The sequence below is a fragment of the Cutaneotrichosporon oleaginosum genome (assembly GCF_008065305.1).
Source record: "Cutaneotrichosporon oleaginosum strain ATCC 20508 chromosome Unknown ATCC20508_contig03, whole genome shotgun sequence".
Taxonomy (NCBI): domain Eukaryota; kingdom Fungi; phylum Basidiomycota; class Tremellomycetes; order Trichosporonales; family Trichosporonaceae; genus Cutaneotrichosporon; species Cutaneotrichosporon oleaginosum.
In genome coordinates this window covers 397,784-424,719 of record NW_027072172.1, presented here as the reverse complement: position 1 = coordinate 424,719, position 26,936 = coordinate 397,784, and the positions used below count along the sequence as shown (strand labels likewise).

Sequence of the window (26,936 nt, the reverse complement as noted above, 5' to 3'; positions counted from 1 at the left end):
TGTGAGGGGAGCGCTTCGAGCGCGGTGTGTGGGGAACGGTGAGGGGTGGGCGCTGGACCAAGTGATCGCGCGTTGAGAGATGGGACAAGAACAATGTGGAGGAGAGTGGCGGTGGACGCGTATGACGCGATGAGCTGGCGGGAAGAGCACGGGCCAGCCAGGATTTGGTAATGGTACAAGTACAAGGATTGAAACGAAGTGATATTTACGCTTCAATAAGAACAAGGGCAGGTGCGAGGGGGGCAAGGCTGGGTGCTACGTATTAGAGGAGGGGGATTGTGAATAGCCGGTGACTTCTGTGGCTCAGTTGGTTAGAGCGTCCGCTTTACATGTTTCACGCGGAAGGTCGTGAGTTCGATCCTCACCGGGGGTAATTGCTTTTGCTACCCTCAATCAGCATGAACGACCCATATGCAGCTGTCCTCCATGCGTCCTTGAGACAACAACTTTCGCGAAAGGCGGATCAGTTCTCCATATCCTCTTACCACACTCATGGGCGCAGCAGAAGAGTAAGCAGAACCGCTGCGAGCACCACAGTAGGAACCGCTGCGCCCATCTACCCGGCTCTCTTAGGCCTCTCGTTGCACTTCGCGGTCTGTCCCGCCTGCGTTACAATCTTATACATGCATCAACATAATGAGGTCACAGACCTCATACAACACACTACGCCGACCCCAGATGGTAGAGCGCGCCAAACGTAGATACAACGCCGAGCCCCACGCCCAATGCGACACCCTTCGCGAAAGCGCCGAGGCGAGCGCTCTTATGGCGGCGACGCTTGGAATGCTTGGCAGCGTCAACCGCAATAGAGGAAGGCGCGGGAGACCCCTCCTCCTCCCCCTCCTCCTCCTCCTCCTTTTCCTCCTCCTCCTCAATGGCAGAGATCTTGCGCTTGCGCGTTGAACCACTGGCTGTTGACATATTGGCGAAGCTGGTGCCCGACGAGGCGCCTGGGGCCACAGCCCCCTCCTTGATGGCGAGGAACGCCGGGGAGGGAGGCGTGAGAGGGACGCTCGAGGTGGCCGTTACCGACTTGACGTGGACGCGTTCAACATCTGGCGTGCCAGGCGAGGCAGGAGGGGAGGGCGGGGCCATGTAGACAACGGTCGTGACAAGAGGAGGAGCCGTCTCCACCTGCTCGTCGGCGGTCTCCTCAGGCACTGTGGGCTCGTCGACGTCGTCGACGACCTGAGAGTAGTCATCTTCAGCGGCCGGCTGTGGGTCCACGTTCTCCTCAGGCTTGCTGGATTCCTCAACATCGTCGATAACCATAGAGTGATCCTCTTCTTCAACTGGCTGCTCGTCCTCGTTCTCTTGATATATGTTGGATCCCTCGGCGTTGCCGTGAACAACGTCGAGGCCATCTGCCTCGGCCATCTGCTCCTGACCCTCATCATTTACGCTCGACTCCTCGACTTCGTCGGTGTAGTGGTGTTCCTCGGGGCGCTGCGCGTCCTCCCAGGAGTCATCCTCTTCGCCCGTCCCCAACGTGGCACGAACGGGAGAGCACAGGTGAGATACGCCCAGACCGCATGGGGGGTGAGGCGAGCTCCGACGTGACCCCGGGCGGCTTACTGGAGTGAACGTCGGCGACCCGGGGTGGCTCAACGGAGTGTACGTCGGTGACCCCGGATGGCTTAAAGGCGTATACGTTGGTGACCCCGGGCAGCTCAGCGGGGTGTAGACTGGTGACCCAGCGCGGCTCAACGGGGTGTAGGCCGGTGCGTCCCACTGGACATACTGGTACGTCATGTATGACGCCCCACCACTCGACGGATATGACTGGCGTGACCCTTGGTGGTTCAACAGTGTGTCGGCGGGGGGACGCTGATGCGAGGCCGCGTGGCTCACGGGGGTGTAATATGGCGACAGCCTGCCCGGCGTGCTCAAATGCGATCCCCACTGGCTCACAGGCGCGGAGCAGTATCCGTACGCACCATGAGGGTTCGCTTCCATGTCATCACTGGCCCGCATAGCCTGACGCTGGGTCATATCGTCTACTTCAGGCATGGAGCTGGGAATGACCGAGGGTGTGCCAAGCGGGGGAGGTGGGTCCCGACCGAGGTCGGAATGAAGGCGCGTGATTTCCGCGTTGACCGCGACGAGCATCTGCTCAATTCCGAGTGACAATCTACGGGTAGCGGGCACATTGTCGAAGTTCATGGCCTCTGAATCCTCCGCAGCCTGGTCAAGGGGGTGGTCGCCCTGGGGAGATTCTGGAACGTTGCCGCTAAGCGACCAGCCATTGTCTCCATACTCGGACAGCTCGTTGGCACGCTCCCTCTCGCTTGCAGCGCCCTCGTCGCTTCTAGCGTCCTCGTCGCTACTAGCGTCCTCGTCGCTACTAGCGTCCTCGTACTTGCCGCTGGAAAGAATGGTGTGAGTCTCTTCATGATCGCTGGCATCCCAGTCCTCGCTTTGCGAACGGCTCGCTCCAGCGTCGCTAAGCGAATGCTCGGAGCCTTCATACTGTGCATGATCGCTGTGTGCGCGGTCGGAGGTCGCCGAACCGCCGAAGGAGTGCTCCGAACGAATATCATCGTGGTGCGAGCATGTGGACGGAGTGGAGAGAACCAAGTCGCAGATGGAGCTACGCCTCTGAGAAGCGTGCACATCGAGGTCCTCAGCCATCGCTGGTGAGCGCGGAATGTTTGTCTCAGCATGAGAGGGTTGTGGCGAAGATGCGGAGCGCATGCAACTGTCGGCGTCGTCCTCAAGCTCATAGCCAACGGGATTGAGAGGGCTACGCGATCCCAGGTAAATGACATCGTCATCATCGCGTTTGTAACCCGGTAGATCATCCTCAAGCTCAGACTCGTAGGTGACAGGGATGCCCCACCGGTACACATGAGAGCGCGAAGGCAGCGTGATGTCGCGGATTGAGCGAGCGAAAGTGGGGGTCAAGTCCCGGCGATTGTCTGCCCCGGGGGCGTAAAGGGCGTAGTGAACCTGGACACGCAGAGGGAGGTGAGTTACACCGTCACGTGAGGCGACAGGTTTGCCGAGAATGAGCTCGTCACCCTGCTCGAGGCGGTAAGGCTTGTACGCCTCGAGGGAGATGGTGCGCTGCCTGCGAGAAATGCAGGTGCCGTGAAGACTGGCGAGATCCATGATCCAAAGTTCTCCGTTGGGGTCGATCGTGAGCTTGACGTGTTCGCGCGAGAGCACACGCGAAGAGAGGGCCTGATGTGAGCGCATGACCTTTCGGTGACGGCGAGCCCTACACTCGACCTCAACTAACCGAGGGGAGGCGTGAACCATTCTTGGAGCGTCGGCCAATGTTGGAGCGCCGGCCAATGCAGTACCCGCCAGTTACATCTTTGTAGCCTCCACGGCTGTACGAGCCGCGGGGGCCTGAGGGAGGGATTGGACCTTCCAGCTTGCTCAATAGATCGCCAACTGCGACGTCGACGACGCAATCCTCGGTTCTCTCCACGAGTTTGAGATAGATGGCTGGGTGTGAGACGAAACAGTAGAGAGAGGGTTGGTGACTCACTTTCATGGCGAAGGACATCACCGTCCTGGAGAGGTTGGGCCACACCAGACATATGGGTGGCAAATGAACCTGGAGTGCGTCCAATAAGGATGAGTGAGACCGAAACGACGGTAAGCGCGTGTGAACGCGTGAGTCTATGAGACTAGATAGATGTATATGTGGATGTGGGAAAGACAAGTTGAAGAGAGTTGAGAGAGAGAGAGAGAGAGAGAGAGAGAGAGAGAGAGAAAGAGTGAGACGGGAGAAAGGGGAGAGAAGAGAAATAGAGAGAGAGAGAGGGAGAGGATGATGAGGACGCTGAATGGGAACGACGGGGGCAAGGAAATTGTGAGGGAGCGGAAGCAACGAGAGCGTTGAGATCTGAGACATGCCGTCGTGATCATGCGGTCAGTTGTGCGAGGATACGGGCATTCTGATTCCGTCGCAACAATCGCATCGCTCCCTTCGGGTCCACGTAGTTCTAGGCCTCAGCCTGGTATCGCGACGCCAACATCGTGATCAACAAAGGCCTAGTAGCTCGTGGTACCGAGGCAACAAACGCGCGCAACAACACAACGGGCCAGTGGAACTGAGTTCGCTATCTCTCACTTTGCCACCCAGGCACAGTGCACTTCGGGAGTGGGCGCCGCAAGCCGGACCAGGAATGAGGGGATATTAGCCTGTACATCCTGAGCTTCCTTTGATCACATGACCCCTGGGAATCGTGGGGATCCCTAGAGATCCTGAAGGTGAGCACGCTGAGCATTCCGCACATTGCTCAAACTGAATCACCAGAGCACTGGCTTCTTCGCTTCACGATCTGATGCGCGTCTTGACCTTCCTTCACCACCCCCAAGAGCTCATGCAGCGCAATTAGTCCGCTATACACTACTCTCCGTCATCATAACATCGTCCATACGCGTTCATCATCATCATCATCATCATCATCATCTCTTTCATCTTCATCCACGACGGGCATCACAACTGCATCTCATATCCTCGCTCTCCTGCTGATCTCCGGCGGTCTCTTCTTCCGTTTTCATCACCAGCTCGTTTTTCCAACTCGCTCACTTTCTTCATCCCTCTTGTTTCCCCTCCCCGCCTTTTGCCTCTCACATTCACTCACTCTCTCCTTCTCTCCACCCCTCCTCCGTTCCCGGCCACACGCGCGCTATCCTGGCCACCTTGAGCCTTCGACGCCACCTCTCACGTCTCACCATATTAACCTGACTGTCCCGTCGTAATCCGCCAGCCATGATCAAATCCTCCTTGCAAGCAGTGAAGGGTGTGCAAAATCTCTGGGTCACTCTCCGTTGCTGACAGGCAGAGGCTCTCGTCGCTTTCTCTCAAATCAGACATCTCCTCCCGACTTGCCACGACACTCCCAGCGAAGACCGCGCAATGATCACTAATATCATCGTCGCCCTGCACTCCGCTCTTGACAAGATGCCGCCTCGCTCACGAGCGCGTAGGGAAGAACGCCAGCGGCAACGACGCTACGACCGGCTAGATGAGGAAGGTAAACAATAAGAGAATGTCAGGCTAATCCGGGCGTCCGTCTGTGGAATATCGCACTCGCTGCACAAGGCAACAAGAGCTCGGACCTCGAACCAGCTGACCTCGTCTTGCTAGCCCATAGTATGTGCCCCAGGTACTGGCAGACTAACAGTCAGTCAGATACGCTGCATTCAAATTGATTGAATCGGCGACGGACGTCTCGGTTGTCGGTCCATGTATGTATCTCGCTCCTCCATCTCGCTTACCCAGCCATCCCTCGTCTATTAAGCCTTGCTGCCAGACTTGTGTCCAAGTTTCTTGGTGTGTATGCCGCGCTGCACACTATTGACGTGCAGAGGCCAACAACATGACGATCGCCAAGTCACTCTGCGCAACAGCTGCGGAGGTTGGAGCTTTACGCAACTCCATGAGATTGACGAGCAGCTCGAGCAAAAGGTTGTCGACTTTCCTTTACCCCCTGGCTTCTTTGATGTTCAGGAGCGGCGGGATGCCTTACTAGCGTATTATCTTTCGCGGTGCGATGTGGTAAGTCTTCGTAGGAGTTTCTATCTGAACACAGGCCTTGGCGGAGGACAATGAGACACTGGGCTTCAACATGTTGGAGAAGGCTGCCGGTATCGGGATGAGAGAATCTTCTGACATCAGATCTGGTGATGGAGGAAGACATGGCCTCGGAGCTTGTGAGTAAATTGGACCATGTCCATCATTGATGCAAAAGGTTCAGCGGGTGGCTTACAAGTGTTGGGAATGCGGAAACACCCTGCGTGAGGCAGGGGCCGCAGATGCATCTCACTGGCTCTACAAGGGTCTCAATCTTGTCACAAAGACTGAAACCAGCTGTGAGACGCCAGGGTTATTACACCTACAGGTAAGCTGGTGTCTCTCTAAAGCTAACAGATGCTCGCCCTGCTTCGTTCCATTGGTGTGTCGCTTTTGCTCACGTACGGCCTGACGCGCGACAGCCCGAGCAGAGCTGGGGATCACCAAACCTGACAGTGAGAGTTTGCGGCGCGCCAGTGTGGTTGTGGACAGGCTGAGTGTCGTTGGAAGGACCCTAGTGAGGCCGTGTCATCGAGACATCTGTTGAGCTTTAGGACCCTGCGGGCGTGCAAGACATCAAGATCATCCAGCTTCACTTGCTCGAGGTCCAGGGAGCGAAAGAGAGCAGCATTCATGATTGTAACTCAGCTGCCGCCGGCCTAGTTTCCTAGTTAACCCAAGGCCTGAAGGAAACCATCTGCAGCATTACTTTCCAAATTGGCGAGGTCAAAAGGTGTGGGCAGATTGGTTGCCGTCTCTCTTCTGATTGCAGCGTCCTCACAGCGATCGCATCACTATCAAAGTACTGCTCCGCAGAGCGCAATTGACTTGCAGCATCAATCTCCAAACCTTTGGCCGCCAACAGCTCTTGGCACGGGCGGTGTCTGTTCGGGCGAGAGGTGACTGCATCATGGAGATCCTCCTCAACATCCTCCTCTCCTGCCGCAAACTGAGCAGTGACTCTAAAGCAGCGCACCGCGTCGCCTTGCAGGCTCTAGAGGGCTAGTCATCGCAATCTTCAGACTAATGTTGCAGAGATGGCGGCAGTGGGGCTGGGTCTCATACAAAGGACGGAGGCCATTGCGAGTCAGACGGTGAGCCGCCGCCAGAACTTTAACGTCTATCTAACCTCACAGATTATCTGGAGTCTCGGCGAGACGCTGTACAAGAAGGGGGTTTTCAAGCAGGCGGCGCAGTGGTGTGAGTGGAGCGCGTCTGAGGACATCTGCATTCTGATCAGCAGTTGTCCTAGGCGCGCACCCCGCTCTCATGCCGGGCGGAATCGAGAATTCTGGCAAATGCCGTCGGTACATCTTGTGGCTGTGGTAGTTGACACACGTCAGCAAAGCTGCTTTAGCATACATCAACGGAGGTGACACGGAACGTGCCAAGGAGCAGCTTCAACATTGCCCTGCGGCAGAGGCTTCGACCCACTACCTCAGCTTCCTCGCTGCAATCAACTCCGGGCGAGAGGTCGTGGGTGGGTGGGACGCTTTGAGCTGCAGCTTACCCATATAGCCACTGCAGCCATCGAGCAGATTCTCAATTGTCCCGATCTGGTTTGCAAGCACCTGCTGCTAATGGGGTACGCGGATCAGACAGTCGCTGAGCCTTACCCGTAGCCAAGCAGCACAGGAGAAGGGTATGCGTACAGCCCTCGCGCTGGCCCTCGATGCACTCCTGAGCATCATGATCCGGGGAGGAGATGAGGGGGTCACGTCGCTTCATGCTTTGACCTTAACCCGCTGCCTTATGGAAATGACCTTGACACAGATCCGCAACAGCAACAATCTGTGAATATCAAGTGAGACTCCGTCTGACCATAGCGAACGCAACTCTCTCCTTGGGGCATTCTTCCGTGATCTAGAGATTGGTCAGTGACCGGGGTGTCTTTCCATTACTCACCTGTAAGGCCACAGCGTGATCGACGAGCTCTGCCGAGAAGGAAAAGCGGCCGAGCATATCAAGGACATCGCTTGGGTTTACAAGACGGGTGGGTTGAGAAAGCGGTTCTGTTTTGACTCCAGCTTTCAATGCAGGCGTCGAGGGCGCCTTGAACTGGGACCCTAGCCTCGTTGCCGATATTTTTGACATCACGGCCCAGGTGAACTTGTCCGAGTGTATCATGAGGACTGACGGTCAGATCATGGACCTCGTGCAAATGACTGCCAAGATGGACACGGATCCGAATTTGAGCGTTCAGCGGGCGACTGCTATGTTTGCGTGCTTCTCAGGCAAGAGTTAGAGCCATGCAGCTCAGCATCTGACGCCATAGTGGAGGTGTATCGGGGAATGGGCGAGTGCGAACAGAAGGTATCTCCATTCTCTGCCGTCGCTGACGCCAGCTGGATTTACTTCGCGACCTTGTGAACTACGGAACGTTGGTTCGCCCTGTCATCGCTGCGGCCGCGACAAACAACGATAGTGAAGCGAGGACTGAACGAATGCAATCTGCACTCTCAGTTCTGGAGGCAGAGCTTCTGTGCGATCAGGGCAACTGGGAGGGGCTTGAAGAGACGGTACAGGTGAGCGTAACAGGCAATGGACACACCTAAGTTAAGCACGCAACCAAAGGCGATGGCGGGGGAGAGGGATGTTTCTCTTCTCTAGAGGCGCTGGTAACGGTGTTGGTTAGTTCTAGTCGGATCTTGCCGGGCTGCTAATAACAGGCCAAGTACCCCCGGTGCCCGACCAGTTGTAAGGCCACAGAGTTTCGTGCGCTCACCGTCAGTTTCGATCAAAATCCTTGAGTGTTTATTGGAGACGCTGTCTCAGCACGATACTGACGGAACTCAACTCGCTCATTGGATGCACCACGTAATCGCTGGGCTGTTGCACTACGACAGGACAGAAGAGGACGAACAGGCGTACCGGCTCCTGGAGCGATTCATTGAGATGATGAGCAGGAACATGGGTCTTGCCGTACCCCAGGACGAGTGTGGGTGGTTCGCGAGCGTTGCGTACAACAAGGGGATGAGCAAATACAAGTTAGCCAAGTGCTGAGCAGCGCTAACAAACAGTAGCGGTGACAAGGAGGCCGCTTGTCGTTGGTGCGATCTGGCGCTGGAGATCGCAAGTCGCATTGACGGTGCTGGTAGTATCTACAACGACGTGAGTGAATATCTTGAGATATTGCCGACTAACTCAGATGCTCCGCCGCCGCTTCAAGTACGTACTGGCAACCTCATCGCGCTCTTCGGTCGAGCTGACGCTAGGGTAATGCAGCAGCATGACGTGGGTGAACAGACCTAGCGGTACAGGATGCATAAGAACGATACATGGGCATGCAGTTGATGGTAATGCTGAGTTATGCAGACGAGTCCGACTCCTTCAACGGGCGCTACACGAGCCAACCTCTGTAAACGCACCCAGTTTCCTTCTCATCGAGTACGCGCCTGAGTTCCTCTTGCGTCGGCTCATCGCTGATTCCCTTGGGCGTCTCGACAACATCCTCATCAATGGCCAAGAGCTCGTCCCCGGCGGCCTGCGGCCACTGGACAACGAAGGTGTCCACAAAGCTGCGCAGGATCTTGCCTGACAGAGAAAGAGAGCGTACGCGCGCAAACGACTCGACGTACACAATCCGGGTGTGGGGCAAGCCAAAGATCTATCGTCAGTCGGTCGTGGGCGATGGCACGAGACACGTACGCGACGGATGTAAGCCACGGCGACGAGGACGACGGCGGTGCCAGGGCCATTGACGATTAGAACGTCAACCCATGGGCTTAGGGGAGCGTCGGCGAGAGGAAGGAGGAAGGTGTGGAGCAGGACGTGCACGGCAGTCCTCAAGACGGAGAAGACGGAGGAGATACGTCCCTGCCCGACCTTGCGGGCGCGTGGGAGAGCGACGAGACTGTACCCGCCGGCCTTGCCTTGCTTCTCTTCGCCGCCCTCGATGTCGGCGACAGCGCGCAGGCTCATCTCGTCCCCGTGGCAGTAGACGTACACCCTGGGACTGTACCGTCTCCTATCCACGCCTTGCATGAGAGCGCGCATCTCAGCGGTGTGTCCCCCCGAACCCAGGAAGACGCCGAGGGAGACGCGCTCGCCGAGCTTGCGCTGCGGCGGGGGCGTCCATGCGCTGCCGCCCGGCCGTATGATTAGGATGCGCTTGAACAGCAGGCCTATGAGCGCGATGACGGGGAGGATGAGGGCGGCAGCAACGGCACGCTGGGCGCGCGGCTCCCATTCTGAAAAGCGGGCAAACTCGCGCGCCGTCTCCACCGGGTTGATGGTAAAGATGGCGACGGCGAGGAGGCATAGAAAGAGGAGGGTGAAGGGGATCCAGACGGGGAGGGTGACGGCCTCCTTGCGTGGTCTGGGCTGGCGTTGGGGTGGTTGGGGTGCCATTGTGCGAGAGAGGGCGCTTGTTCGAGCTGATGGACAGCAATGTGAGTCCCGTTGGAATGGAGTGGGGCTCAAAATTCGGTAAGGGTGACGATGTGGCGCAGTCTGTGCGAAGGGCGACGCGCAGTGCCGGCGTCACGGTGTTGAGCGAGTGCGGCGTGTGAGGAGGCGGCGAGGCGGCCAGGGCAGGGCGTGTGATGGCGATGCTGGCGAGGGGAGGATGGAGAGAGAGATCAGGTGATAATCTGAGACGGGTACGTGGTTAAGCGCGAATCCCGAAGTCAAAGACGAGTAGCGCAATCGACTCGCTCGCCGTTTCGTTTCATCCGCGCGATCCGTTGAACCGGTCACACAAAAGTCGGGCAATTGCTGTTTGCCGGTCTCCATTGGCCGAGCCACAACCTCTGCGGAGGTCCGAGGCATTAACACGACTGCTAATCCTCGGACCTAATGCATCTAGTCCCGGATAAGACCCGAGCGGATGACGCCACGTGCACCCAAATCCCGGCACGCGGTGGCGCGGCTCGGCGCCGCGGCGAGGTCCACCACCCACAAAGGAACCCTCGCTTGTGACGCCTCCCCATGCAGCTTTATAAACAGCCCCCCATCTCTCTTGCAGGCGCACCTGCTTTCGCACCCGCCTGCCTTCTTGTCTTTACTCACCCCCTCATATTTTGCTCATTTTCTCGCCAGCTTTCGCGCCGCGACACATGATCCTGAGGATACCGACATTTTGAGCTTCGGCGCCTCCCTTCGCCTCATAACCCCACAACCCCACATCCCCACACGCCACCCATCACACAAAAGCCATAGATTCCTCTTCCCATCACTCCACCACACTACACAGCCGGCACGATGACATTCAAGTCGTTCCCGCTGAGCAGCGACATGGTGTCCGTCTCGGACGAGGACTACAACGGCATCTCAGGTGGTGAGTCGGCGTCGCAGCTTCTCCTGCACTGGCAAACTCGGCTTACATACCAGCTCATCGCATCCTGTTGCAAATCACGGCACAGATTCACCGTCTCGACGCAAGCCATAATTCGATTGGCACCAAGGGCGCCGTTTCGCTGTTTGACGGGCTGGCGAGCGCACGCAGGCGTTTCTCGAGCCAGCCTGATGCCGAGCTCTGGGGCATGAGGGAGATCAACCTCGCCCGCAACGAGATCGGGGACGAAGGCCTCGCCAGCGCACTATACTACGTCTCCAAGGACCAGGCCATGCGCTCGCTCTACATGCAGGCGAACCAGATCACTGTGAGTTGCTGTCGGCGGTGGTGGACGTTCAGCGGGCTGGCGAGCAAGCTGGGAGCGCCTGTCCAGAGAGGTGCCAGCTCGACGCGGCCCATGCATGCCAAGTGCTTCGTGCTTTGTGCTTCGTGTGAACAGCTTGGCTGCGCCCACGCTGCATGTCGAGCCGCACATTGCGAATGGGCATGCAATGTCGAAGGTGACGCACGACCGGCGACGTCATTTCGGCCGGACCAATTCTGCCCCACCCCTCCCCCTAATTTTGTGCTTCGCTGACCCCAGCTCGAGGGCATTGCCGATATCGTCGTTGAACGCATCAACACATCCAACCTCCGGAAGCTCTCGCTTACAAGCAACCCCCTGTCGGCGCAGGCGGTCAACAAGCTCTTCGCCCAGCTCAATACACCCCACCTCCGCGAGTTGCACTTGAGCATCTGCGACCTGCCACCGTCGTGCGTGCCAGCTATCGTGGAATTCCTCCGCTCGCCCCGCAGCCAAAAGCTCGGCGTGCTCGAGCTCAACGCCAATGCACTAGGACGGCTGGGCGTGACGGCGATCCTCGACGCGCTCGAGTCGGCCAACTATTCAGTCTACCGGATCGGGCTGAGCGCAAACAATGCGGCGCCGGCACGTGCGGACTCGCCGCGCAGCGACAGCGAGAACGAGGACGTGTGGCGCGAAACGCACGGCGTGTGGGAGTCGGACGAAGCGATGAGCCGGGACGACCCGCGCTCCATGAGCAACCAGATCACCCACCGCGTGCCGGCGCTGCAGAGCCGCAACGCCGAGCTGGGGCGGCGGGTGCGCAATGCCGCGAGCCGCGCCATCGCGCCCCTCCGCATGATCGTGCATGCGCGCGCGCCGACCGCCACGGAGACGGCGCAGCGCGTGCTGGCCGACGCGGCGCCCGACGCCGCCGCGCCTTCGCCCCACTTCCCCCTCCTCGAGCTCCCGCCGGAGGTGCAGCTCGTCATCGCCCGCCATGCGAGCCAGGACGCCGACGCCCTCGCGGACGACCAGTGGGCGCGCCTCGTTAGCCACGCCAAGGATCCCGCTAGCCTCTCTAAGATGGCCGCGCGCATGAAGCGCGCCCAGCAGTCGGTGCAGTTCGGCGCGCGCAACTACCGCGAGCAGGAGGTGCGCGAGGCGTGGCTCGGCGAAATGGGGTGCGAGTGGTGGGAGCTCGAGGACCAACGATACTGGGACCGCCTGTATCGCCGTGCGCCGAGCCGCCGCCGCGGCGTCAGTCCCAACGGGCATCCGGACGCCATGCTCCCGACCTAGACACAACTACGATATCCCACAACAGACTGGACTCTATCTTACATCTGTATTTTGTACTACTATATGTGACTAATCTGCTTGCCGATTGGGCTGAAGTTGGCAGTGTCGGAGTCAGCAAAGCCGACTCGCGACTGGTGAGATACAAGATAATACATGATATTCTATGTTCTATCTACTCGCCTGCCTTGTCCTGCTCTGGCCTAGGCGCCGCTCGCCCGAGAGTCATACTCTCGTCGCTCGTCGCCGCCTCCGGCTCGCCATACCCCGCCTCGATGTCGCGAGCCACACGCTCGCCCCAGCCAAACCGCGGGCGTGGGCTGGCATCGCTCAGCTCCGGCGCAGCGAACAATGTCCCTTGAACAACCTTCCACGTCGTGAACACGGAGACGTAAAGCCAGTGGAGGATGACCTGGGTTGCGAGGAACGCGCCGATGACCTTGAACGCTGTCGACTGCAGCTCCTGCCCCAGGGTGATGGATGACGTCGCGAAAGTGCCGATTGGGAATGTGAGCGCCCACAAGCTGACGGTGAAGTTGCCGAGGCCGAGGAGTTTGGGGTCGCGGCGCACGCCGTCGATGAACATCGCCATGCCGATAGTGTACCATGCCATAGCGAGACCCCAGAGCACGAGCGCCGTGACGAGGCCGCCGGCGTACATTGCGCTGGCAAGGTATCGTGCGTCTTCGCCTCTGAGGCCGGGGACGATGGAGACGTCGTAGCTGTATGCGAGGTGGCGCGCGACAATGCCCATCATCGCGATGCCGAACGAGCCCTGCCCGCATGGCCCGACGGGGAGGAACACGGCAGCGAGGCTCTGGCCGCGTGGCGCGCCGCCCGTCGCGAAGCGGAAGATAAGGAGGGCGATCACCATCATGGCGAGCGGGAGGCCGAGGCCCCACACGCAGTAGGAGGCGACGAGGGTGCCACGCGCCAGATTCGGGTTGAAGGGCATAAGAGCTTGGGCGACGACGGCGCCAGATGCCGCCGCGACAACGCACGACACGATCGGGAGCAGCCACTGCGGCGCGAGCGTCTGTTCCGTCTGGCGCTGGCGCGTGAACATGATGAATGTCATGCCCAGGGAAACGATGACGGAGATGACAATGTCAAGCCACCAGAACCCGAGGGCGATGTAGGCCCAGCGCTCGCCCCACGCCGGCACACAGACGTAGCAAATCATGGTCTGAGGTGAGCGCGGAAAGCAGGAGGGTGACTCACAACGATGGTCACGAACCCCATGGGGAACGTACCCCAGAAGAGGCCGGCGACGTTGTGTTTTGCCACGACGCGCCATACACCGGTGAAGAAGAGGTAGCGCGCGATGGTCGCAAGGAGGAGGAGAACGAAGACGACGACATTGAGCACGAACACGATCGTGCCGAGGTATCGGAGCCAGACGGCGGGGTAGGGGAAGTGGTGGAGGAGGATGGAGGCGATGCCGCAACCCATGTTGATGCTGAAGAATGAGGGAGGTGTGTTGAGGGCCGCCGAGCGCATCCATGCGATCACGGGGTGCGCCTGCCGCACGGGCCCTGCGCCGTGCGGCAAGCCATCTTGCCGTCGTGAGTCGAAGGAGGATGAGGCGAAGGGGGAGGGGGGGGATGGGGGTGGCGCGTTGTTTGTGGCGGAGCTGACAGTGGGGTTGGTGGGGGAGTGGAGGTGGGGGGCATGAGAGTGCTTATATGTTTCTGGAGGGTGGCCGGCGTGGCATGTACCCGCCAGAGTGGAATCCGACGCCAGAGTCATGCGCGAAGACGAGCTGTCCGTGCTGGCTGTGCTGTGGGTGCGTTCAAGCGTCATGTATTGGAGCGATGGCGTGCGAGGGGAGAGGGGGGAGCGCTGACAAGCGCGTCCATCGCACGCTTTTAAAGCGTCTGCCCGCAATCTCTGCGACGCTGCCAAGCCTGTGACGGTGGAATGCAAGTGGTCAAGACACAAAGAATGATGGCGACAAGTACGAAGACAAGCGCGACGAGTCCGAAGATGAGGCTCTGAAGACGAGCTCGATGGCTGTAGCCTTCGTAAAGCAATCAACTCATTCCGATTCAGGGGGAGTCGGAAGAGAATGCGGAGGTTCCGTCAGCCGCCATTCTCTGGCTTTCCAGCCGTGCTTGCGCCACCACCTGATAGTTATTAGTTTCAGGATCAGTACGAGTCAGTGCCTTGGCGATGACGCCACTTCCTAATGTTGTGAGCAGCTGGCTGTGTGATTTGGAACACTCCGATGACCACGTGACTCTGCTAACCCAGTGCGAGTTGTGAGGGCGTCAAAACATCTTGCGGGCGTGTGGGCGCCAGCTGCTATCAGCCATTCCCACACTAACAACACATGCTTACCGGGGATCCGGGGAATCCGTCTTGCAGCGACGTTGTACGGCGTCAAACCGACTGATGTACTACTGCATGTACTGATTGCGAAACGCAACTGGCGCTGCAATGTGGAGAGAGTAACCGTGGTCCGACAGCAGAACACACACACGTGGGCACGTACGCCACAGACAGACAATCCCACCGCTGAGCAACGACGACTGACCAGCCACCGATGCGCATGAGCTACTCCGGGGATGCCGCACACGCACAGGTCGCCGTGTGCCATGGGGACGGACCGTGCGCACCGGCGCTCTCTCGGCACCGCAGTCGCCCGATACTGACACAATCCAACCACTTGAAGCTCGAGGGGCGTAACCGGGCGGCGGGATATGAGAACGCAGCCGATCGCCAGCGGACGGGCATCTCGGGGCAGATCATGCGCCTCCGATGTGAGAACGCGGTCTAAGGAAGGTGTCAAGTGATGGACGAGGAGGGCGGAGTGGAGGGGCTACCGCAGGGCGGCGGTAGGGCGACGGAGGGGCAACAGAGGGGCAACGGACGACTACGGAGGGGCGTGAAGATGCAAGGATTGACGGACAGATCAACAGACGGACGGTCGGGCAGGCGGACATGCCCTACGCAGCCCCACGCCCGAAGCATTGCTCGGCGCCGTCCCTCCCTTGACCCCGCTTGCCGCTGCTCGCCACCGCTACCCCTGCGCCCATCCTTCCCCGCTCCCCGTTTACCTCCAAGCTTCTGCGCTTACCTCTTGGTTGCTCCGTGCTGCCATTCCCCGCGATCTCCGTCCGAATCCGTCACGCGCTGTAACGGTTCGATCGCGCGAGTCACTGGCACTCACCACGACCGTTCCTGCGCCCAGCCTAGTCAGCCGACGCAAGGATTGGCCAGAGGCTCGCACCACTCGTCGGCCTGGGCCTCTCCAGCGCTTTGGCCTCTTGAGCGAGCGAGAATATTCGGCCGGCACAGTTGCTCAAGGCCGAAATGGTGGGCGACTAGAAGGAACGATGGAGGCCATGGATGGGAGTTGTTTGAGCAAAGTCGAGCGGTGGCGCATGGCGCATGGCGTGCGGAAAAGGCGTTGATGGTCTGAACGGCATAAGCGGGGGTGAGAGGAGTGGAGTGAAGTAGAGTGGGAGGGAGGGAAGGTGAAGGTCCTCTCCCTCCCCCAACGTCCGTGCAGAGCGCGCAGTGACCTCCCTCGACGATTTGCCGCCGCTCACCGCTGGCTGAATGGCTTGGACGGCGGCGACGGACGATCGGGCGAAGTGAACGCCCAGACACACAATCAATCTTCCACCGTTCCGCTCTCTATCCCAGTCCTACCACGCGTCCTTCATCCTCACACCGCCAGCCCCGCGAGCTTGTGAGCTTGAGAGATTCCGAGTCCGTGAGCGCGTGAGCGCGTGAGAGTTGCAAGGGAGGCCTCTGTTTGGCCCTCTGGCTTCATTTGACAACCTCGTCACCACCATCTTCAAAACCCACTTTGGTCGAAGACTCTTCGTTTATCTTCCGCTAGAGGCATTCGACATATCTGTCACTCTCGCGTCTCTCTCTCTCTCCATCCCGCCATTCGTTGACCTGCCGTTCACACTCGTCAAACCCCCACTTCGTTACACCACGGTTTTTGACGACCACTTCGGCTTCAAGTAGCCAGCTTCGGCTCGATTACGCTCTCCGGACGCTCGCTCGGCGTGACAAAACACTTCACGCTCACAACCACACCTCCACCTCCACTCCTCCACCCACCAGCAAGCACCCTTCAAGGGCATCAGCTCGACTCGCCTCCTGGCCCCACCGCCCTCCCTCGGCACTCTCCTACTCCCTCTCTCGCTCTCATCCTCACTCTCGCTCTCACTTCCACTCCCACTCCCATTTGTTCCACCTGCCGCCCTCCCACCTCGGATAACGCCCGGTTTACTAGTGCCACATACTCTACCAACCCCGTCATCCCCATCACTCATTATTCTATTCCAAGATCAGATCCATCGCTATCCCTGGTTAGACCATGTCCCAGCAGGCTTCGGTCGCCACAGGCGGCGTAGCAGGTTCCACAACCACAGCCGGACGCAAGCGCAAGAAGTCTCCCAAGCCGAAAGAGGCGAAGCGTGCCCCAGGCGACGCGCCCAAGCGGAGCAAAGTGGCGCAACGCAAGGAGCAGGAAGCAGCCGACGCCGCAGCCGCGGCTGCCGCTGCAGCGGCCACACCTTCGGCGGGCACAGGCGGGCAACGTAATCAGCCGCAGAGCCAAACTGCTGGAGAAGATGAGGAAGTGAGCCATGAGGTTTCACTCTGCTTACGCCAGATCATCGCTCCTCGTTCACCCAATCGCCGCCGTCGAGTCATCAATACCGACCCCCCCGAGACCCCCACTCCCACTCTCGCGCCAGGACAACGCGTCAACTCTCAATCGCAGTCAATTACATCCCACCCGGGCGAGCCAAACTTCCGTTTGGGTGATGGCACCCCTGCGCACATGTGGGGCCCGTCGACGTCCTCTGACTTGTGCGCAATCCTCGAAACGCAGAGCGTTCAGATACGCCAGTTGATCCTTTGCATGCGCGAAACCGGACTTCTAACGCGCGAGCTGCTCAAGTTTGCCCTGGGCCAGACCGCTGTCATGCCCCAAACACCGACGCTGGATGTCGAAGTCGCCGATCCTGCGCCCAAATCCGCTCACCGGGCAGGAGAGCCACCAAGACCGATGGAGAATGGTCCATCTACTGTAGGGCTTGGGCTGTTTCAGAACACTACTCCGAACGACACGCCGAAGACAGGCGACCGCAGTGCACTGGGCGTAGGGCAGCCGCCACCTCGCACCTCTGTCCCGCCCCCACCCGATGACAGCATCGGCTATGCCAACGGCGTTGCCTTCAATATTGGCTCCATTACACAGCCGGTTACTGTCACTCCGCTCCCGCCCCCAAACGCAAAACCTGAGACTAGCAATCCATCTCCAGCTCATCCGGACTCCAGCCAGGCGGCTGACGGACAGCAGCGCCCCCTGCAACATGCCAACTTCGCTGGGTCGTCTAGCAGTGATCCGCATCTTCCCTCGGCCCTTTCTACCACGCCAATGTACCGCGATACTGCCCTACCGCACATTGCCGACACTCCGAGAATCCCGTCGTTTGCGGTGTCTGGGCAGCACTCCTCACTGCAGACTCCCCAGATCCCGCCTACTCAGCAGGATGCCCACAGCATAGTACCTACTGCTGCGCCTCATCAGCCCCCAAACCTACACAGCGGCTTCATGCTCCCCACCGCTCATCCCTATCTAGGTATGCCACACGGCTTCGTGCGTCCTGGCATGACCCCACAGCAGCAGGCGCTACTGCACCAACATATTCAGCAACAACAGCAACAACAGCAACAACAACAACAGCAGCACCATCAACAGCAGGCACAGATGATGGCGCAAATTCAGCGCCAGGCTGGCATGGCCAGGCCGGCTCCTCCCTACTATCCCCAGCATCATCAGCAGGTAGGCATGCACCCCGGCATGCGCTCTGTCTCGGGAAACCCGACCATTGCTCGCCCTCCGCGTCCTTTCATGGACATTGACACCGGCATTAGAGGTATGCAGACGGGCGAGGAGGTAGATCGCAGCGCATCCGATCCGTTGTCACACAGCAGTCAGCCGCGCCTCAGCCCCAACGTCCAGTTCGAGAGACTGCAGCGTCAGGCTCTGGGATACTCGCGCCAGATGAGCGGGCCCTCGTCGACCTCTCCGAACAACCATCCCCCTGCCTTCCTCGCGCCACAGTTTCCTGGTTCTACCCAGACGCATCCCGGTCAAAATCCTTTCCTCGGCGCCATGGGAGTGACCATGTCCCCTCAGCTTGTGAACGGTGCACCGACCCCTGTGAACCCATCCCCGACGACCTTCGGAGGTGGCGGTGGAGGCGGGCCTACGGCGCCTACCTCGGGCTCCGCCCAGCCTAGTGGAGCGGCGACCAACTCGGTGGGCACCCCACTCATGTACAGTCTTTACGCTGAGGCCTCGCCCTTCTCAGCGCCCTTCTCAGGTGTGCCTGGAGGCAACGATATTTCATCGCCGTTTTCGTTCGCCCCACCCGAGATAGGCGAGGGCGGGAACGTGGGCAGATCGCGGTGGGGCGAGGAGGACGACCAGGAGGAGCCGCTTCGGGAGGTGACACCTGGCAAGCGGTTTGATGCAAAGTGAACTGTCGACTATGTATGTTGAGGGGGATCACAGGTACCTGCAGACTAGGAATGTGAACGGTCAGATTTCCAGCATGAACCGGGGGTGCCTGCGGGCTCAAAGAGGTCCGGGCCGAAGCCGGCCGGTGATGTCCGCGAGTCTGTTGCGGATACCTCCTGGACTTGAGGGGACTTGTTTTTGCATCTAGTTCTCTGCACTCCTGCAATCGGCTCACGAGCTCACGATACATCGCAAGATCGCCACCTCGCTAGACGACAACTTGCCCGAGTTGAGCAGATCATCGCACATCGTTGCATCCGAGCTGGAGCCCGCGTGGTCGATTGCGCCCTATTGCGCGCTGATCGATCCGCACGTCTCGCCTCCTCTCCCACTCTTCACTTTGCCTTCCTCCTTTCGCTCTTCTCTCTTCACCGAACATGACGGACTCGGCCGTTACTACCCCCGACGACGACAAAATCGACGCGATGGAGGAGAGGAAGAGCAACCGTGAGTGCGGAGCGGCCTCCCGCCTTTGGCGGTGAAGCTAACGGCAGGCGCCTGCGTGAGTCATCTGCGCCCTAGCATCTCGACCGCGGTCGCGGCGAGGTTCTGGAGCGGTCCGGCATCAGTAAACATCTGACGGCAGGACTTCTGTCACAGAATGAAGATGAAATGCATCGGCAAGGAGAATCCGCCGTGCAATCGCTGCCGGCAGAGCGGGCACGAGTGTACCTTTGACGGTCCACGCAAGAGCAAGGCCAGCAAGGTTGAGGAGTGAGTTGGTGGCGGCAGTGGCGAGGCGGAGGGAGGTGACACGGGTAGGGCGGCGCCGAAGGGAGTCAAGGCCGACCGCCGTCGGGGAGGAAGGAGGCGAAGAGGGGGGACGAGCAACGATCAGCGAGCTAACATCAGTCGGCTCAAGGTGGTAGAGGAGCAGATGGGCGTCGTGCAGCGCTCTCTGACTGAACTGATCGCTTTGCAGAGAGCTACTGTGCGCGCAGTTCCTCAGTCTGCCTATGCGAGTCCGCCCTTTCCCGGTCAGCCACCGCTACCAAGCCCACCCGCTCCGGTGTACACTTCACCTGTGATGTTAGCGCCGCCACCGCGGGGCATGTTGCCCTCCTCTTCTGGCAAGGCGTCACATCCCACCTACTGGCAAGCAGGTAACACCACTACCGGGTACATCAACCAGGAGCCCAATCCCGCGAACATTTCCACCAAGGCAGCCAACACCTCATTCACAGGCACTTCCTACTCCCAGTATACCTCCCCTCAACCTGCCTCCCAGGCTCCACCGTTGATCATGCCGAAGTGGCGCACGACGCCGCCAAACGGCGGTGAACGTGCCGAGCGCGCATCGAATGAGCGTAGGCGCACGCCCTCGCTCCCCCCTGACTCGGGCGCCCCCAGCGATGACGAAGATGATCCGCTCGAACCTAGTGCCGTTATCTACAATAACATGCTCTCCTTGGCCGAGGCCGCCCGTCTCAAGGCAGACGGGCAGGATGGGGAAGAGGAGGCGCCGACGATACACCCGCCCCCGAAAGTGTTCAATTATGATCTTGAGCCGGGCCGGCCGCGCAAGAAGGCTCGACTTTCCGACCCGCAACTGCGCCGTGCGCTCCCCATCCAGCGCGGAGATAACACGCAGTGGCGCAACCCCGTGCAGATGGGCTTCTGTAGCGAAGCAAGGGGACGCGCGCTCTTCGACCTCTTCATGCAGGCGCAGGTGTATGTGCCGATTTTCGACCCCGATGTCGACACATGGGATAGTTTGTGCGAGCGTTCCCCGTTTGCTGTAACTGCCATTGTCATGGTCGGCTCGAAGATTGAGGACGCCGGTGGACCGCCAAGCGCCCTCCAGAAGCAGTGCCGCGAGCATGCCGAGAAGATCGGTGCGAACTCACCGGGGCTTCTGCCGCAAGATGCTGACCACAGGCATGCACACGCTTTTTACGCCGGTTGCGCGTATCGAGGTACTCCAGGCCATGATCGTCATGGCGTCGTGGGGTGATACCTCGTGGCGCCCAGGCGGACACGCACTGCGTATAGCGTAAGATGATTCTTGAGCTTACTGACACCTAGCATGGACATGGGTCTGTACCGCTGCCTTCCCTATCTGAGCCAGACTGGCATGGGCGCAGGCAAGAGCGCGGCAGAGCTCGCGGATGAGCGTCCCCTGGTGGTCGGCGCGCGTCTATGGCTTGCGGTACGTGTCGCAAGTCGTCGGAGAGACTGATCGCAGTTGTACAAGTCCGAATTTGAGATGGCGTTCAACCTCGGGCGTCCAGCGCTCTTTGCCGCCGAGGACACAATTACGCACGCTCGCCGTTTCCTCGAACATCCTCTGACAATCCGCACGGACTCGCGCCTCGTGGCCACCTGCCAGCTCTTGACGCACCGCCTGCCGCTCCACCAGCCGTTCAGCATATGGCCGAGTGCGACCCGCATCCCGGACCTCGACCGGCGCATTGAGAGAGCGAATGCCGCCTACGCCGCCTGGTTTAAAGAGTGGGACGCCTACTACGAGGGCCGCGAGCCCAAGTCGTCATTCCTCCGCGAGAGCCTCACCACGCAGTACAGCCACGCGCTGCTGCACACGAACAGCCGTATCCTGCACGGCGTGCGCTCGCGCCGGGACATGGCTCACCTGAGCGAGCATCGCGCCCAGTGGCTGCGTCAGGCCCTCACGTCCGCCCTGACCCTCGTCGAGATGGCGCTCCGCGGCGAGGCGTACCGCACTAACTTTGCGAAGGCCAACTACTACACACACATTGGCGTCGCCTTTGCGGCTCGCATGGTGATCCGTCTCACGAGCCTCATGCCCGACGCCGTCGATCTGCGTCAGACTAGCCGCGACCTGGAGGCCGTCACCAAGATCCTTGCGCTGGGTACGCTGTCTCCTGTCTCACAGCCGCTGACGCCAGTTCCCGGCTTCCAGTTTGCCCAGCAGATTCGGGACATCCTTCTCCGCGCTCGCCGGCGCCGCGTTCTCCCGCCCGCGTCGCGCGGCAGCCCGACGAGCGGCAGTGTGCCCCTCCCGGATGCGCCCGGGGTGGACACAACGCCCGAGGGCCTCCCGCTCGACTTTTTCCTTGCCGAGCAGCTGTTTGGGGACGCGGACGCGGTGGTCACGCAGCCGGATGAGACACTGGCGCTCGACGCCTGGTTCCCCTACCCCCCGCTGGAGTACAGTCCGGACGGGAGTGGATGGGCGTAGTATGGTGTCGCAGAAGAGAAGGTTCGGGGAGGGGGTAAGGGGAGAAGTGGTAAAGAGTGCGAAGGGGGGAAGGTTGGAGGATACATGGAGTGAGATAAGGATGGAGGGTACCAGCGTGGAAGGGTGGTGAGTGGCGGGCAGGAGAAACTCAAGCGGGACCCAGGATGCTGGGAATCCTGGGAACTGAAGCGGGAGTTGGAGCGACACAAGCATCCAAAAGCGGGACATGAGGAGGAGATAGACAGTTGTGCAGTCTTTTCGATAGTCGGGAACACAAGCCCCCCGCCGCCACGGCGCTGCATGCATTTGGAACGCCACCAGGGCTGATGACCGGGCATGAGGCGTTTCCGCCGCAGAGATTCGACAAGCGATGCTCGCCGGGTTACGTTTCACACTGTGGTACCAGACGGAAGCCACCTGGTCTGCCGATCGGCGGTTCCCCGCCTGTAGACAGACGGAGTTGTTAAACAGTTGATGCAGAGACGTGGTCGTGTGTGAACAACCTTCCCAAAATTACGGGCTACAAGGGAGACGCGAACCGTGTTTTGTTCGCGGTACAGAGTTACGGTGTAGTAAAAGAGATAGCCACTGCGCCAAGGGAGGCAAAGGTGCGTGTATTGGCCTCCCAACCAGTGGCGCTTTCACGTGCTGGGTCAAACCCCTTTACGGGTTCGGGAAGGCGAGTGTGCTTCCGTTGAATTGCATGTTGGGCCCATTGGGGCCATGCGCGTTGACGAGCTGGGCCATGGCGTCGACGTCAAATGAGTAAGTCGACACATCAAATGACTCAGGCTTGAACCACTGTGAGAAGTCTTTCGCCCCGTCCGGGTAGTAGACCGGAATTTGCTGTGGTTGCCCCGACGCTTGCTGTGGCTGTGTCGATATATGAGACTGCTGGGGCGGTAGCGGCTGTGACAGCGGTCGATTTGTACCGATAGTTGGAGACACCGCGGGTCCGCTTAGTGGTGAGCTCGTCTTGGATCCTGAGCCCGTAACTGGAGTCGCCTCCTGGAACGTCTTGGGGCTTAGAGTCGAGGACGAGGACGGCGTCTTGCGCGGCACGTTGCCACTGTAATCCGCATCGAAGATATTTTCGTCCCGATTGAGTACGATAATCTCGCCATCTGGCTCAATGGGCTGGGCACGAATCGCCTCGAGAACTTTAGCATATCGCAGGGCGACGGGGAACCTCTCGCCCAGGCGGTTGAGGGCACCCAGCAGCTGCTTCAAGTCCGCCTCAAACGCGGGCAGCTCCATCTGTGCCTGCACACTTTCCGATCGCGCGGCGCAGTGAATGAACCGGATCAAGTTACGCGCCGCCGAAAACCAGATAAATGAGCTATGCACCGAGAGCTGGGTGATGTCGTACGATGTTGCGGCGAGCTCGAGATAGTTTGAGACGACATGGCGGATCTCACGCAAAATGTGGCGGGCCTGAGGGAGCATCCACGACTGATGCGTGATTAGAGGGCCTCCGATGGTGATAAGGGCGCAGTGCAGGAGGTCGATCATTGTGTACTTGTCGGGGTCGACGACGGGCCCATGTGGTGTGTTCGTGGTACTGGTCTTGAACTCCTCAGGCATACTTGAGCGAAGTGTACCAATGTCGGTAAACACTTGCTGGAACCGCGGATCAGAGAAGAACCGTTGGAATGTATGGAGACCGCGCGAGTATTTGCGCATAAACGTGAGCACGTCCGACATAACCCGTGTAACCTTGATGTACATGGACAGCGTATCCCGATGTTGCGGTGGATGATGTGAATAGAAATCGGGCGACTGGAATGTCTGAACGCCAACCAACTCTCCAACTCCGCTGTCAAATATGTGGCGGGCGATCGGAAGCTCTACTGTGATGTCGTCGTCGGCGATAGCGTTTGGCCACAGCGATCCAGTGGCCGCTGCACGCTCCGTGAGGTACACAACCCACCAGGTGCGGTCTCGCTGCGCCTGTTCGAGTTCGCTACTGGCTTCTCGTAGAATGGCTCCAATGTTGTGCGATAATGGATCGGACATGCTCTCTGCGAGGTCAGCTTAAACTTTGCCCTAAACGCACTGGATGAGAGATTAAGATGGAGTGGAAGCGACATTCGAACTGCATTGCCCGACTCAACCCAGACGTCAGACCACCATCCATTCTTAACATCCACCCAGGTCGCACAAAGAACAGCTGGCCCGTCAGCAGATTTCGTGGCGACGGGGCACTCACCCTGCACTGCTTGAACGAGTTGTACTCCATTGGTTACGAGCTGACTCAAACACTCATACGACTTGCGCCTGTGCCACATTTGGAAACGGTGCAGCGGAGATCCATCCCCGATGCTTTCCGGCGTAAAGGTCACGAGTGATGACGCTGGAAGGAGAGCAGACCGAGGGGTGAAGTCGTACTCCGGATGAACATATGCCTCGGTGGAGGACCCAATGGGAAAGTATGCCCGTGACGCGAGCGACTGAGGTGGAATATAAGGTGCGGTGACAGCCAAAATGCCGTGCAAAAGTGCCAACGTCTGGGAGTCATCAGCGACCGTCACCAGATGTGGCTAAACAGTACTTACGGGGAATTCGTGGTTGGAGGGTGGCAAGGAAAGGTTGGCGAGGAAGGAGGGGCGATGGAACATGTGCGGAAGGACACGGACGCGTGCAAAGAAGACCTCGACCATGTGATGCACTGTCTCAGGCTGAGGGAGGTCTCGCGGCCAGCTTTGAGACGTTAGTACATGTGTCCCTGTAGGCGCCGCGCAACGTACTCCGAGTACATGATCTGTGAAACCGATGGGTTAAGTTGAAGGGGTGGAGTGTCGTGGACAGGGAAGGTCGCGATTGGAGTCGGGGCAATAAACTGATGTTGCGGATAGCTTGATGGCCCGCCCATGTGTGATACCGGCGGATGTGGCTCACTCCAATGGATATTGTTGGTAATGCCATGCGGGCTAAATGGTGGCAGGTGTGCACTGGGCAGAGACGTGTCCAGAAGGTCCGTCGACAGAGATGGTTGTCGTATCGGGGCGATCATGGACGGAGGCATGCCTCCACCATTGTACAACCGGTAGTAGTCTGCATCGGATTGAACGCGCGGGTCGAGCATCGACACGCCCGGCTGTGGATGTAGCACCTGATGCTGGAACATGGGTAGCGCGGTGAGACTTGTAGAACCGTTCGCCCATATAGGGGGATTGCTGGAAGGTGGCCTGCCATTGCTAATTCCTCTCGCAGCCTTTGCCTCTCGTTTGCGGAGAGTCCGAGCCGAAGGATCCCTCGTCTCGTCCCAAGTACACGTTTCTGGCGGTTCATACTTTTCTGGACCGCGCTGTCGGGGCTTGCGACAGTTCCCACAGGTGGGGCGCACGGCATCGCATTTCTAAGTGTGTCAGTTGGAGTGAATGGTGGACGTGCGTCAGGCCGGGGACAGGGCGCCCCCAAATGTGTCGACCCCGTAGAAGTTTCGTGCCCGGGCAAAGGCTGCGCACTATCCAGATCACGGAGCACTAGTCACGAGGTCTCCATAGAGTGCTCGCCACCCGCACCAGATAAGGAGTGGGGCAAAGGCAAAGGGGGCCGGCTGGGTGGAGGGAAAGGTAAAATGGTGGCGAGAGGTAACACTCACCAGCTTCCGCCTCCGACATTGGTGACAGGCGGCATTGCGCGCTAGGACGCGATGTGGGTCGCCGCCCTCGTTCATGACGACGTTGAGAGGGGCTTTGACGCGCAGCGTGGCAGACTCGTTGTCGATCTTGGGAGTAAAGAGAGGGAGACGGTGCACAGATGAGGGGCAGGTACGGTTTGGCGAGCAAGAGAGAGAGAGTTTGTGTGTGTGTGTGTGTGTGAGAGAGAGAGAGAAGAGAGAGAAAGAGGAACAGAAAGAGAAAGATGGAGATGGGCAGAGTCGGAGAGGTGGAAGGGAAGGTCGAGTCTGGGCGCGTTTGCCGGCCTGCTGCGTTCAGGCAGGGCGAAGATGATTGTGTTAATGATGGGATTGGAGTACGTAGTTGGGACGAGCGAGTCACCAGTCGGTGCTCAGCTTGGTGATGACTTTGGAACGATGGGATGCAGCGGCGGTAACGGACAAGATGCAGGAGATGGGGAGATGATGGAGATGAAGAGTGAGACGTGTTGTGTTGATGTGTTAGTGGGGAGGGGGCCATGAGGATTCCAGCAATCGCTCCTGTCGACTGCATCAACTCTGGACGAGACCATCACATACCGCACTCTACCGCACTCTGGGCCTCGCGCGGTCTCGCGGTTCTCGGCACCACCGCTCCCCTGAAGGCCACATGCTTGTCCATATTCTACCACTGATCCGACGGGCTCTATGATTGGTTTGTCACACGCCGTGTGCGCCGCAGCCGAAGCCACGCAATCTGACTTGTCTCAAGAGTGGAACCTGTTTAGTCACGGCTTGGCCGTTGCCAGCTGGCAGTTCGGCAGCTGGCAGATGAGCAGAGGGCCTCGGATTGTGCGGGAGAGTGAGGTGGGTGAGGTGCACTGCGCAGATGCAGAGTAACGACTGAAAGAACGAGGGGAGGAATGAGACGTAGACGTTTGCGGGGTCAAAGTGGAGGAAGGAGGGCACGGAGGACCTGTATTGGAGCAATCACAACGAGGGCATCGAGAGCGTGCAGGGCACACAGGGGAATTCAGCTGATCGTCTGCATATCCGCCCTTCGGGTCCTCACCCTAGCTCTGGCCCTACAATTCTTATACCCCTTGCATGCTGCATGCCTTGCGGCCTCAGGCCAGCTATTGCGGCCCACGCCACCAATCCACCCCCATCCGTGCAGCCGCTATCAAGGGTCTATTTGAATGCGTTTG

The 26,936-nt window shown here is 59.3% G+C and overlaps 9 protein-coding genes across 9 annotated transcripts; 5 read left to right on the top strand and 4 right to left on the bottom strand.

The window, feature by feature from the left end:
• Positions 1–663: 663 nt before the first annotated feature.
• On the bottom strand, positions 664–3,548 carry COLE_03355 (uncharacterized protein; the record flags this gene model as incomplete). Its single annotated transcript, XM_018422542.2, has 3 exons — positions 664–3,183; positions 3,242–3,453; positions 3,497–3,548. 3 exons carry the CDS (start codon positions 3,546–3,548, stop codon positions 664–666), a joined length of 2,784 nt encoding a protein of 927 aa, XP_018280615.1.
• A 1,791-nt stretch (positions 3,549–5,339) lies between these two features.
• On the top strand, positions 5,340–8,785 carry COLE_03354 (uncharacterized protein; the record flags this gene model as incomplete). Its single annotated transcript, XM_065626282.1, has 20 exons — positions 5,340–5,378; positions 5,417–5,518; positions 5,553–5,607; positions 5,639–5,673; positions 5,712–5,861; positions 6,556–6,733; positions 6,777–6,840; positions 6,877–7,013; positions 7,052–7,118; positions 7,156–7,326; positions 7,360–7,406; positions 7,446–7,526; positions 7,561–7,637; positions 7,677–7,773; positions 7,809–7,846; positions 7,879–8,058; positions 8,095–8,163; positions 8,203–8,230; positions 8,265–8,520; positions 8,554–8,785. 20 exons carry the CDS (start codon positions 5,340–5,342, stop codon positions 8,783–8,785), a joined length of 2,103 nt encoding a protein of 700 aa, XP_065482363.1.
• An 88-nt stretch (positions 8,786–8,873) lies between these two features.
• Positions 8,874–9,883, bottom strand: COLE_03353 (uncharacterized protein; the record flags this gene model as incomplete). The annotated part of the gene is made up of 2 exons (XM_018422543.2): positions 8,874–9,140; positions 9,182–9,883. The coding sequence occupies 2 exons, from the start codon at positions 9,881–9,883 to the stop codon at positions 8,874–8,876; spliced, it is 969 nt and encodes a 322-aa protein (XP_018280617.1).
• Positions 9,884–10,735: 852 nt separating this feature from the next.
• COLE_03352 (uncharacterized protein) lies at positions 10,736–12,414 on the top strand (the record flags this gene model as incomplete). Its single annotated transcript, XM_018422544.2, has 3 exons — positions 10,736–10,811; positions 10,865–11,136; positions 11,413–12,414. 3 exons carry the CDS (start codon positions 10,736–10,738, stop codon positions 12,412–12,414), a joined length of 1,350 nt encoding a protein of 449 aa, XP_018280618.1.
• Positions 12,415–12,586: 172 nt separating this feature from the next.
• COLE_03351 (uncharacterized protein) lies at positions 12,587–13,911 on the bottom strand (the record flags this gene model as incomplete). The annotated part of the gene is made up of 2 exons (XM_018420749.2): positions 12,587–13,597; positions 13,633–13,911. The coding sequence occupies 2 exons, from the start codon at positions 13,909–13,911 to the stop codon at positions 12,587–12,589; spliced, it is 1,290 nt and encodes a 429-aa protein (XP_018280619.1).
• Positions 13,912–15,205: 1,294 nt separating this feature from the next.
• Positions 15,206–15,835, top strand: COLE_03350 (uncharacterized protein; the record flags this gene model as incomplete). Its single annotated transcript, XM_018426185.2, has 1 exon — positions 15,206–15,835. The coding sequence occupies one exon, from the start codon at positions 15,206–15,208 to the stop codon at positions 15,833–15,835; it is 630 nt and encodes a 209-aa protein (XP_018280620.1).
• A 915-nt stretch (positions 15,836–16,750) lies between these two features.
• On the top strand, positions 16,751–18,928 carry COLE_03349 (uncharacterized protein; the record flags this gene model as incomplete). Its single annotated transcript, XM_018426497.2, has 2 exons — positions 16,751–17,014; positions 17,048–18,928. The coding sequence occupies 2 exons, from the start codon at positions 16,751–16,753 to the stop codon at positions 18,926–18,928; spliced, it is 2,145 nt and encodes a 714-aa protein (XP_018280621.1).
• Positions 18,929–19,344: 416 nt separating this feature from the next.
• COLE_03348 (uncharacterized protein) lies at positions 19,345–22,127 on the top strand (the record flags this gene model as incomplete). The annotated part of the gene is made up of 7 exons (XM_018422545.2): positions 19,345–19,418; positions 19,568–19,681; positions 19,820–20,802; positions 20,846–20,960; positions 20,993–21,116; positions 21,153–21,798; positions 21,835–22,127. The coding sequence occupies 7 exons, from the start codon at positions 19,345–19,347 to the stop codon at positions 22,125–22,127; spliced, it is 2,349 nt and encodes a 782-aa protein (XP_018280622.1).
• A 663-nt stretch (positions 22,128–22,790) lies between these two features.
• On the bottom strand, positions 22,791–25,806 carry COLE_03347 (uncharacterized protein; the record flags this gene model as incomplete). Its single annotated transcript, XM_065626281.1, has 6 exons — positions 22,791–24,148; positions 24,184–24,297; positions 24,337–24,634; positions 24,683–24,827; positions 24,875–25,485; positions 25,732–25,806. 6 exons carry the CDS (start codon positions 25,804–25,806, stop codon positions 22,791–22,793), a joined length of 2,601 nt encoding a protein of 866 aa, XP_065482362.1.
• Between the last annotated feature and the right edge of the window lie 1,130 nt (positions 25,807–26,936).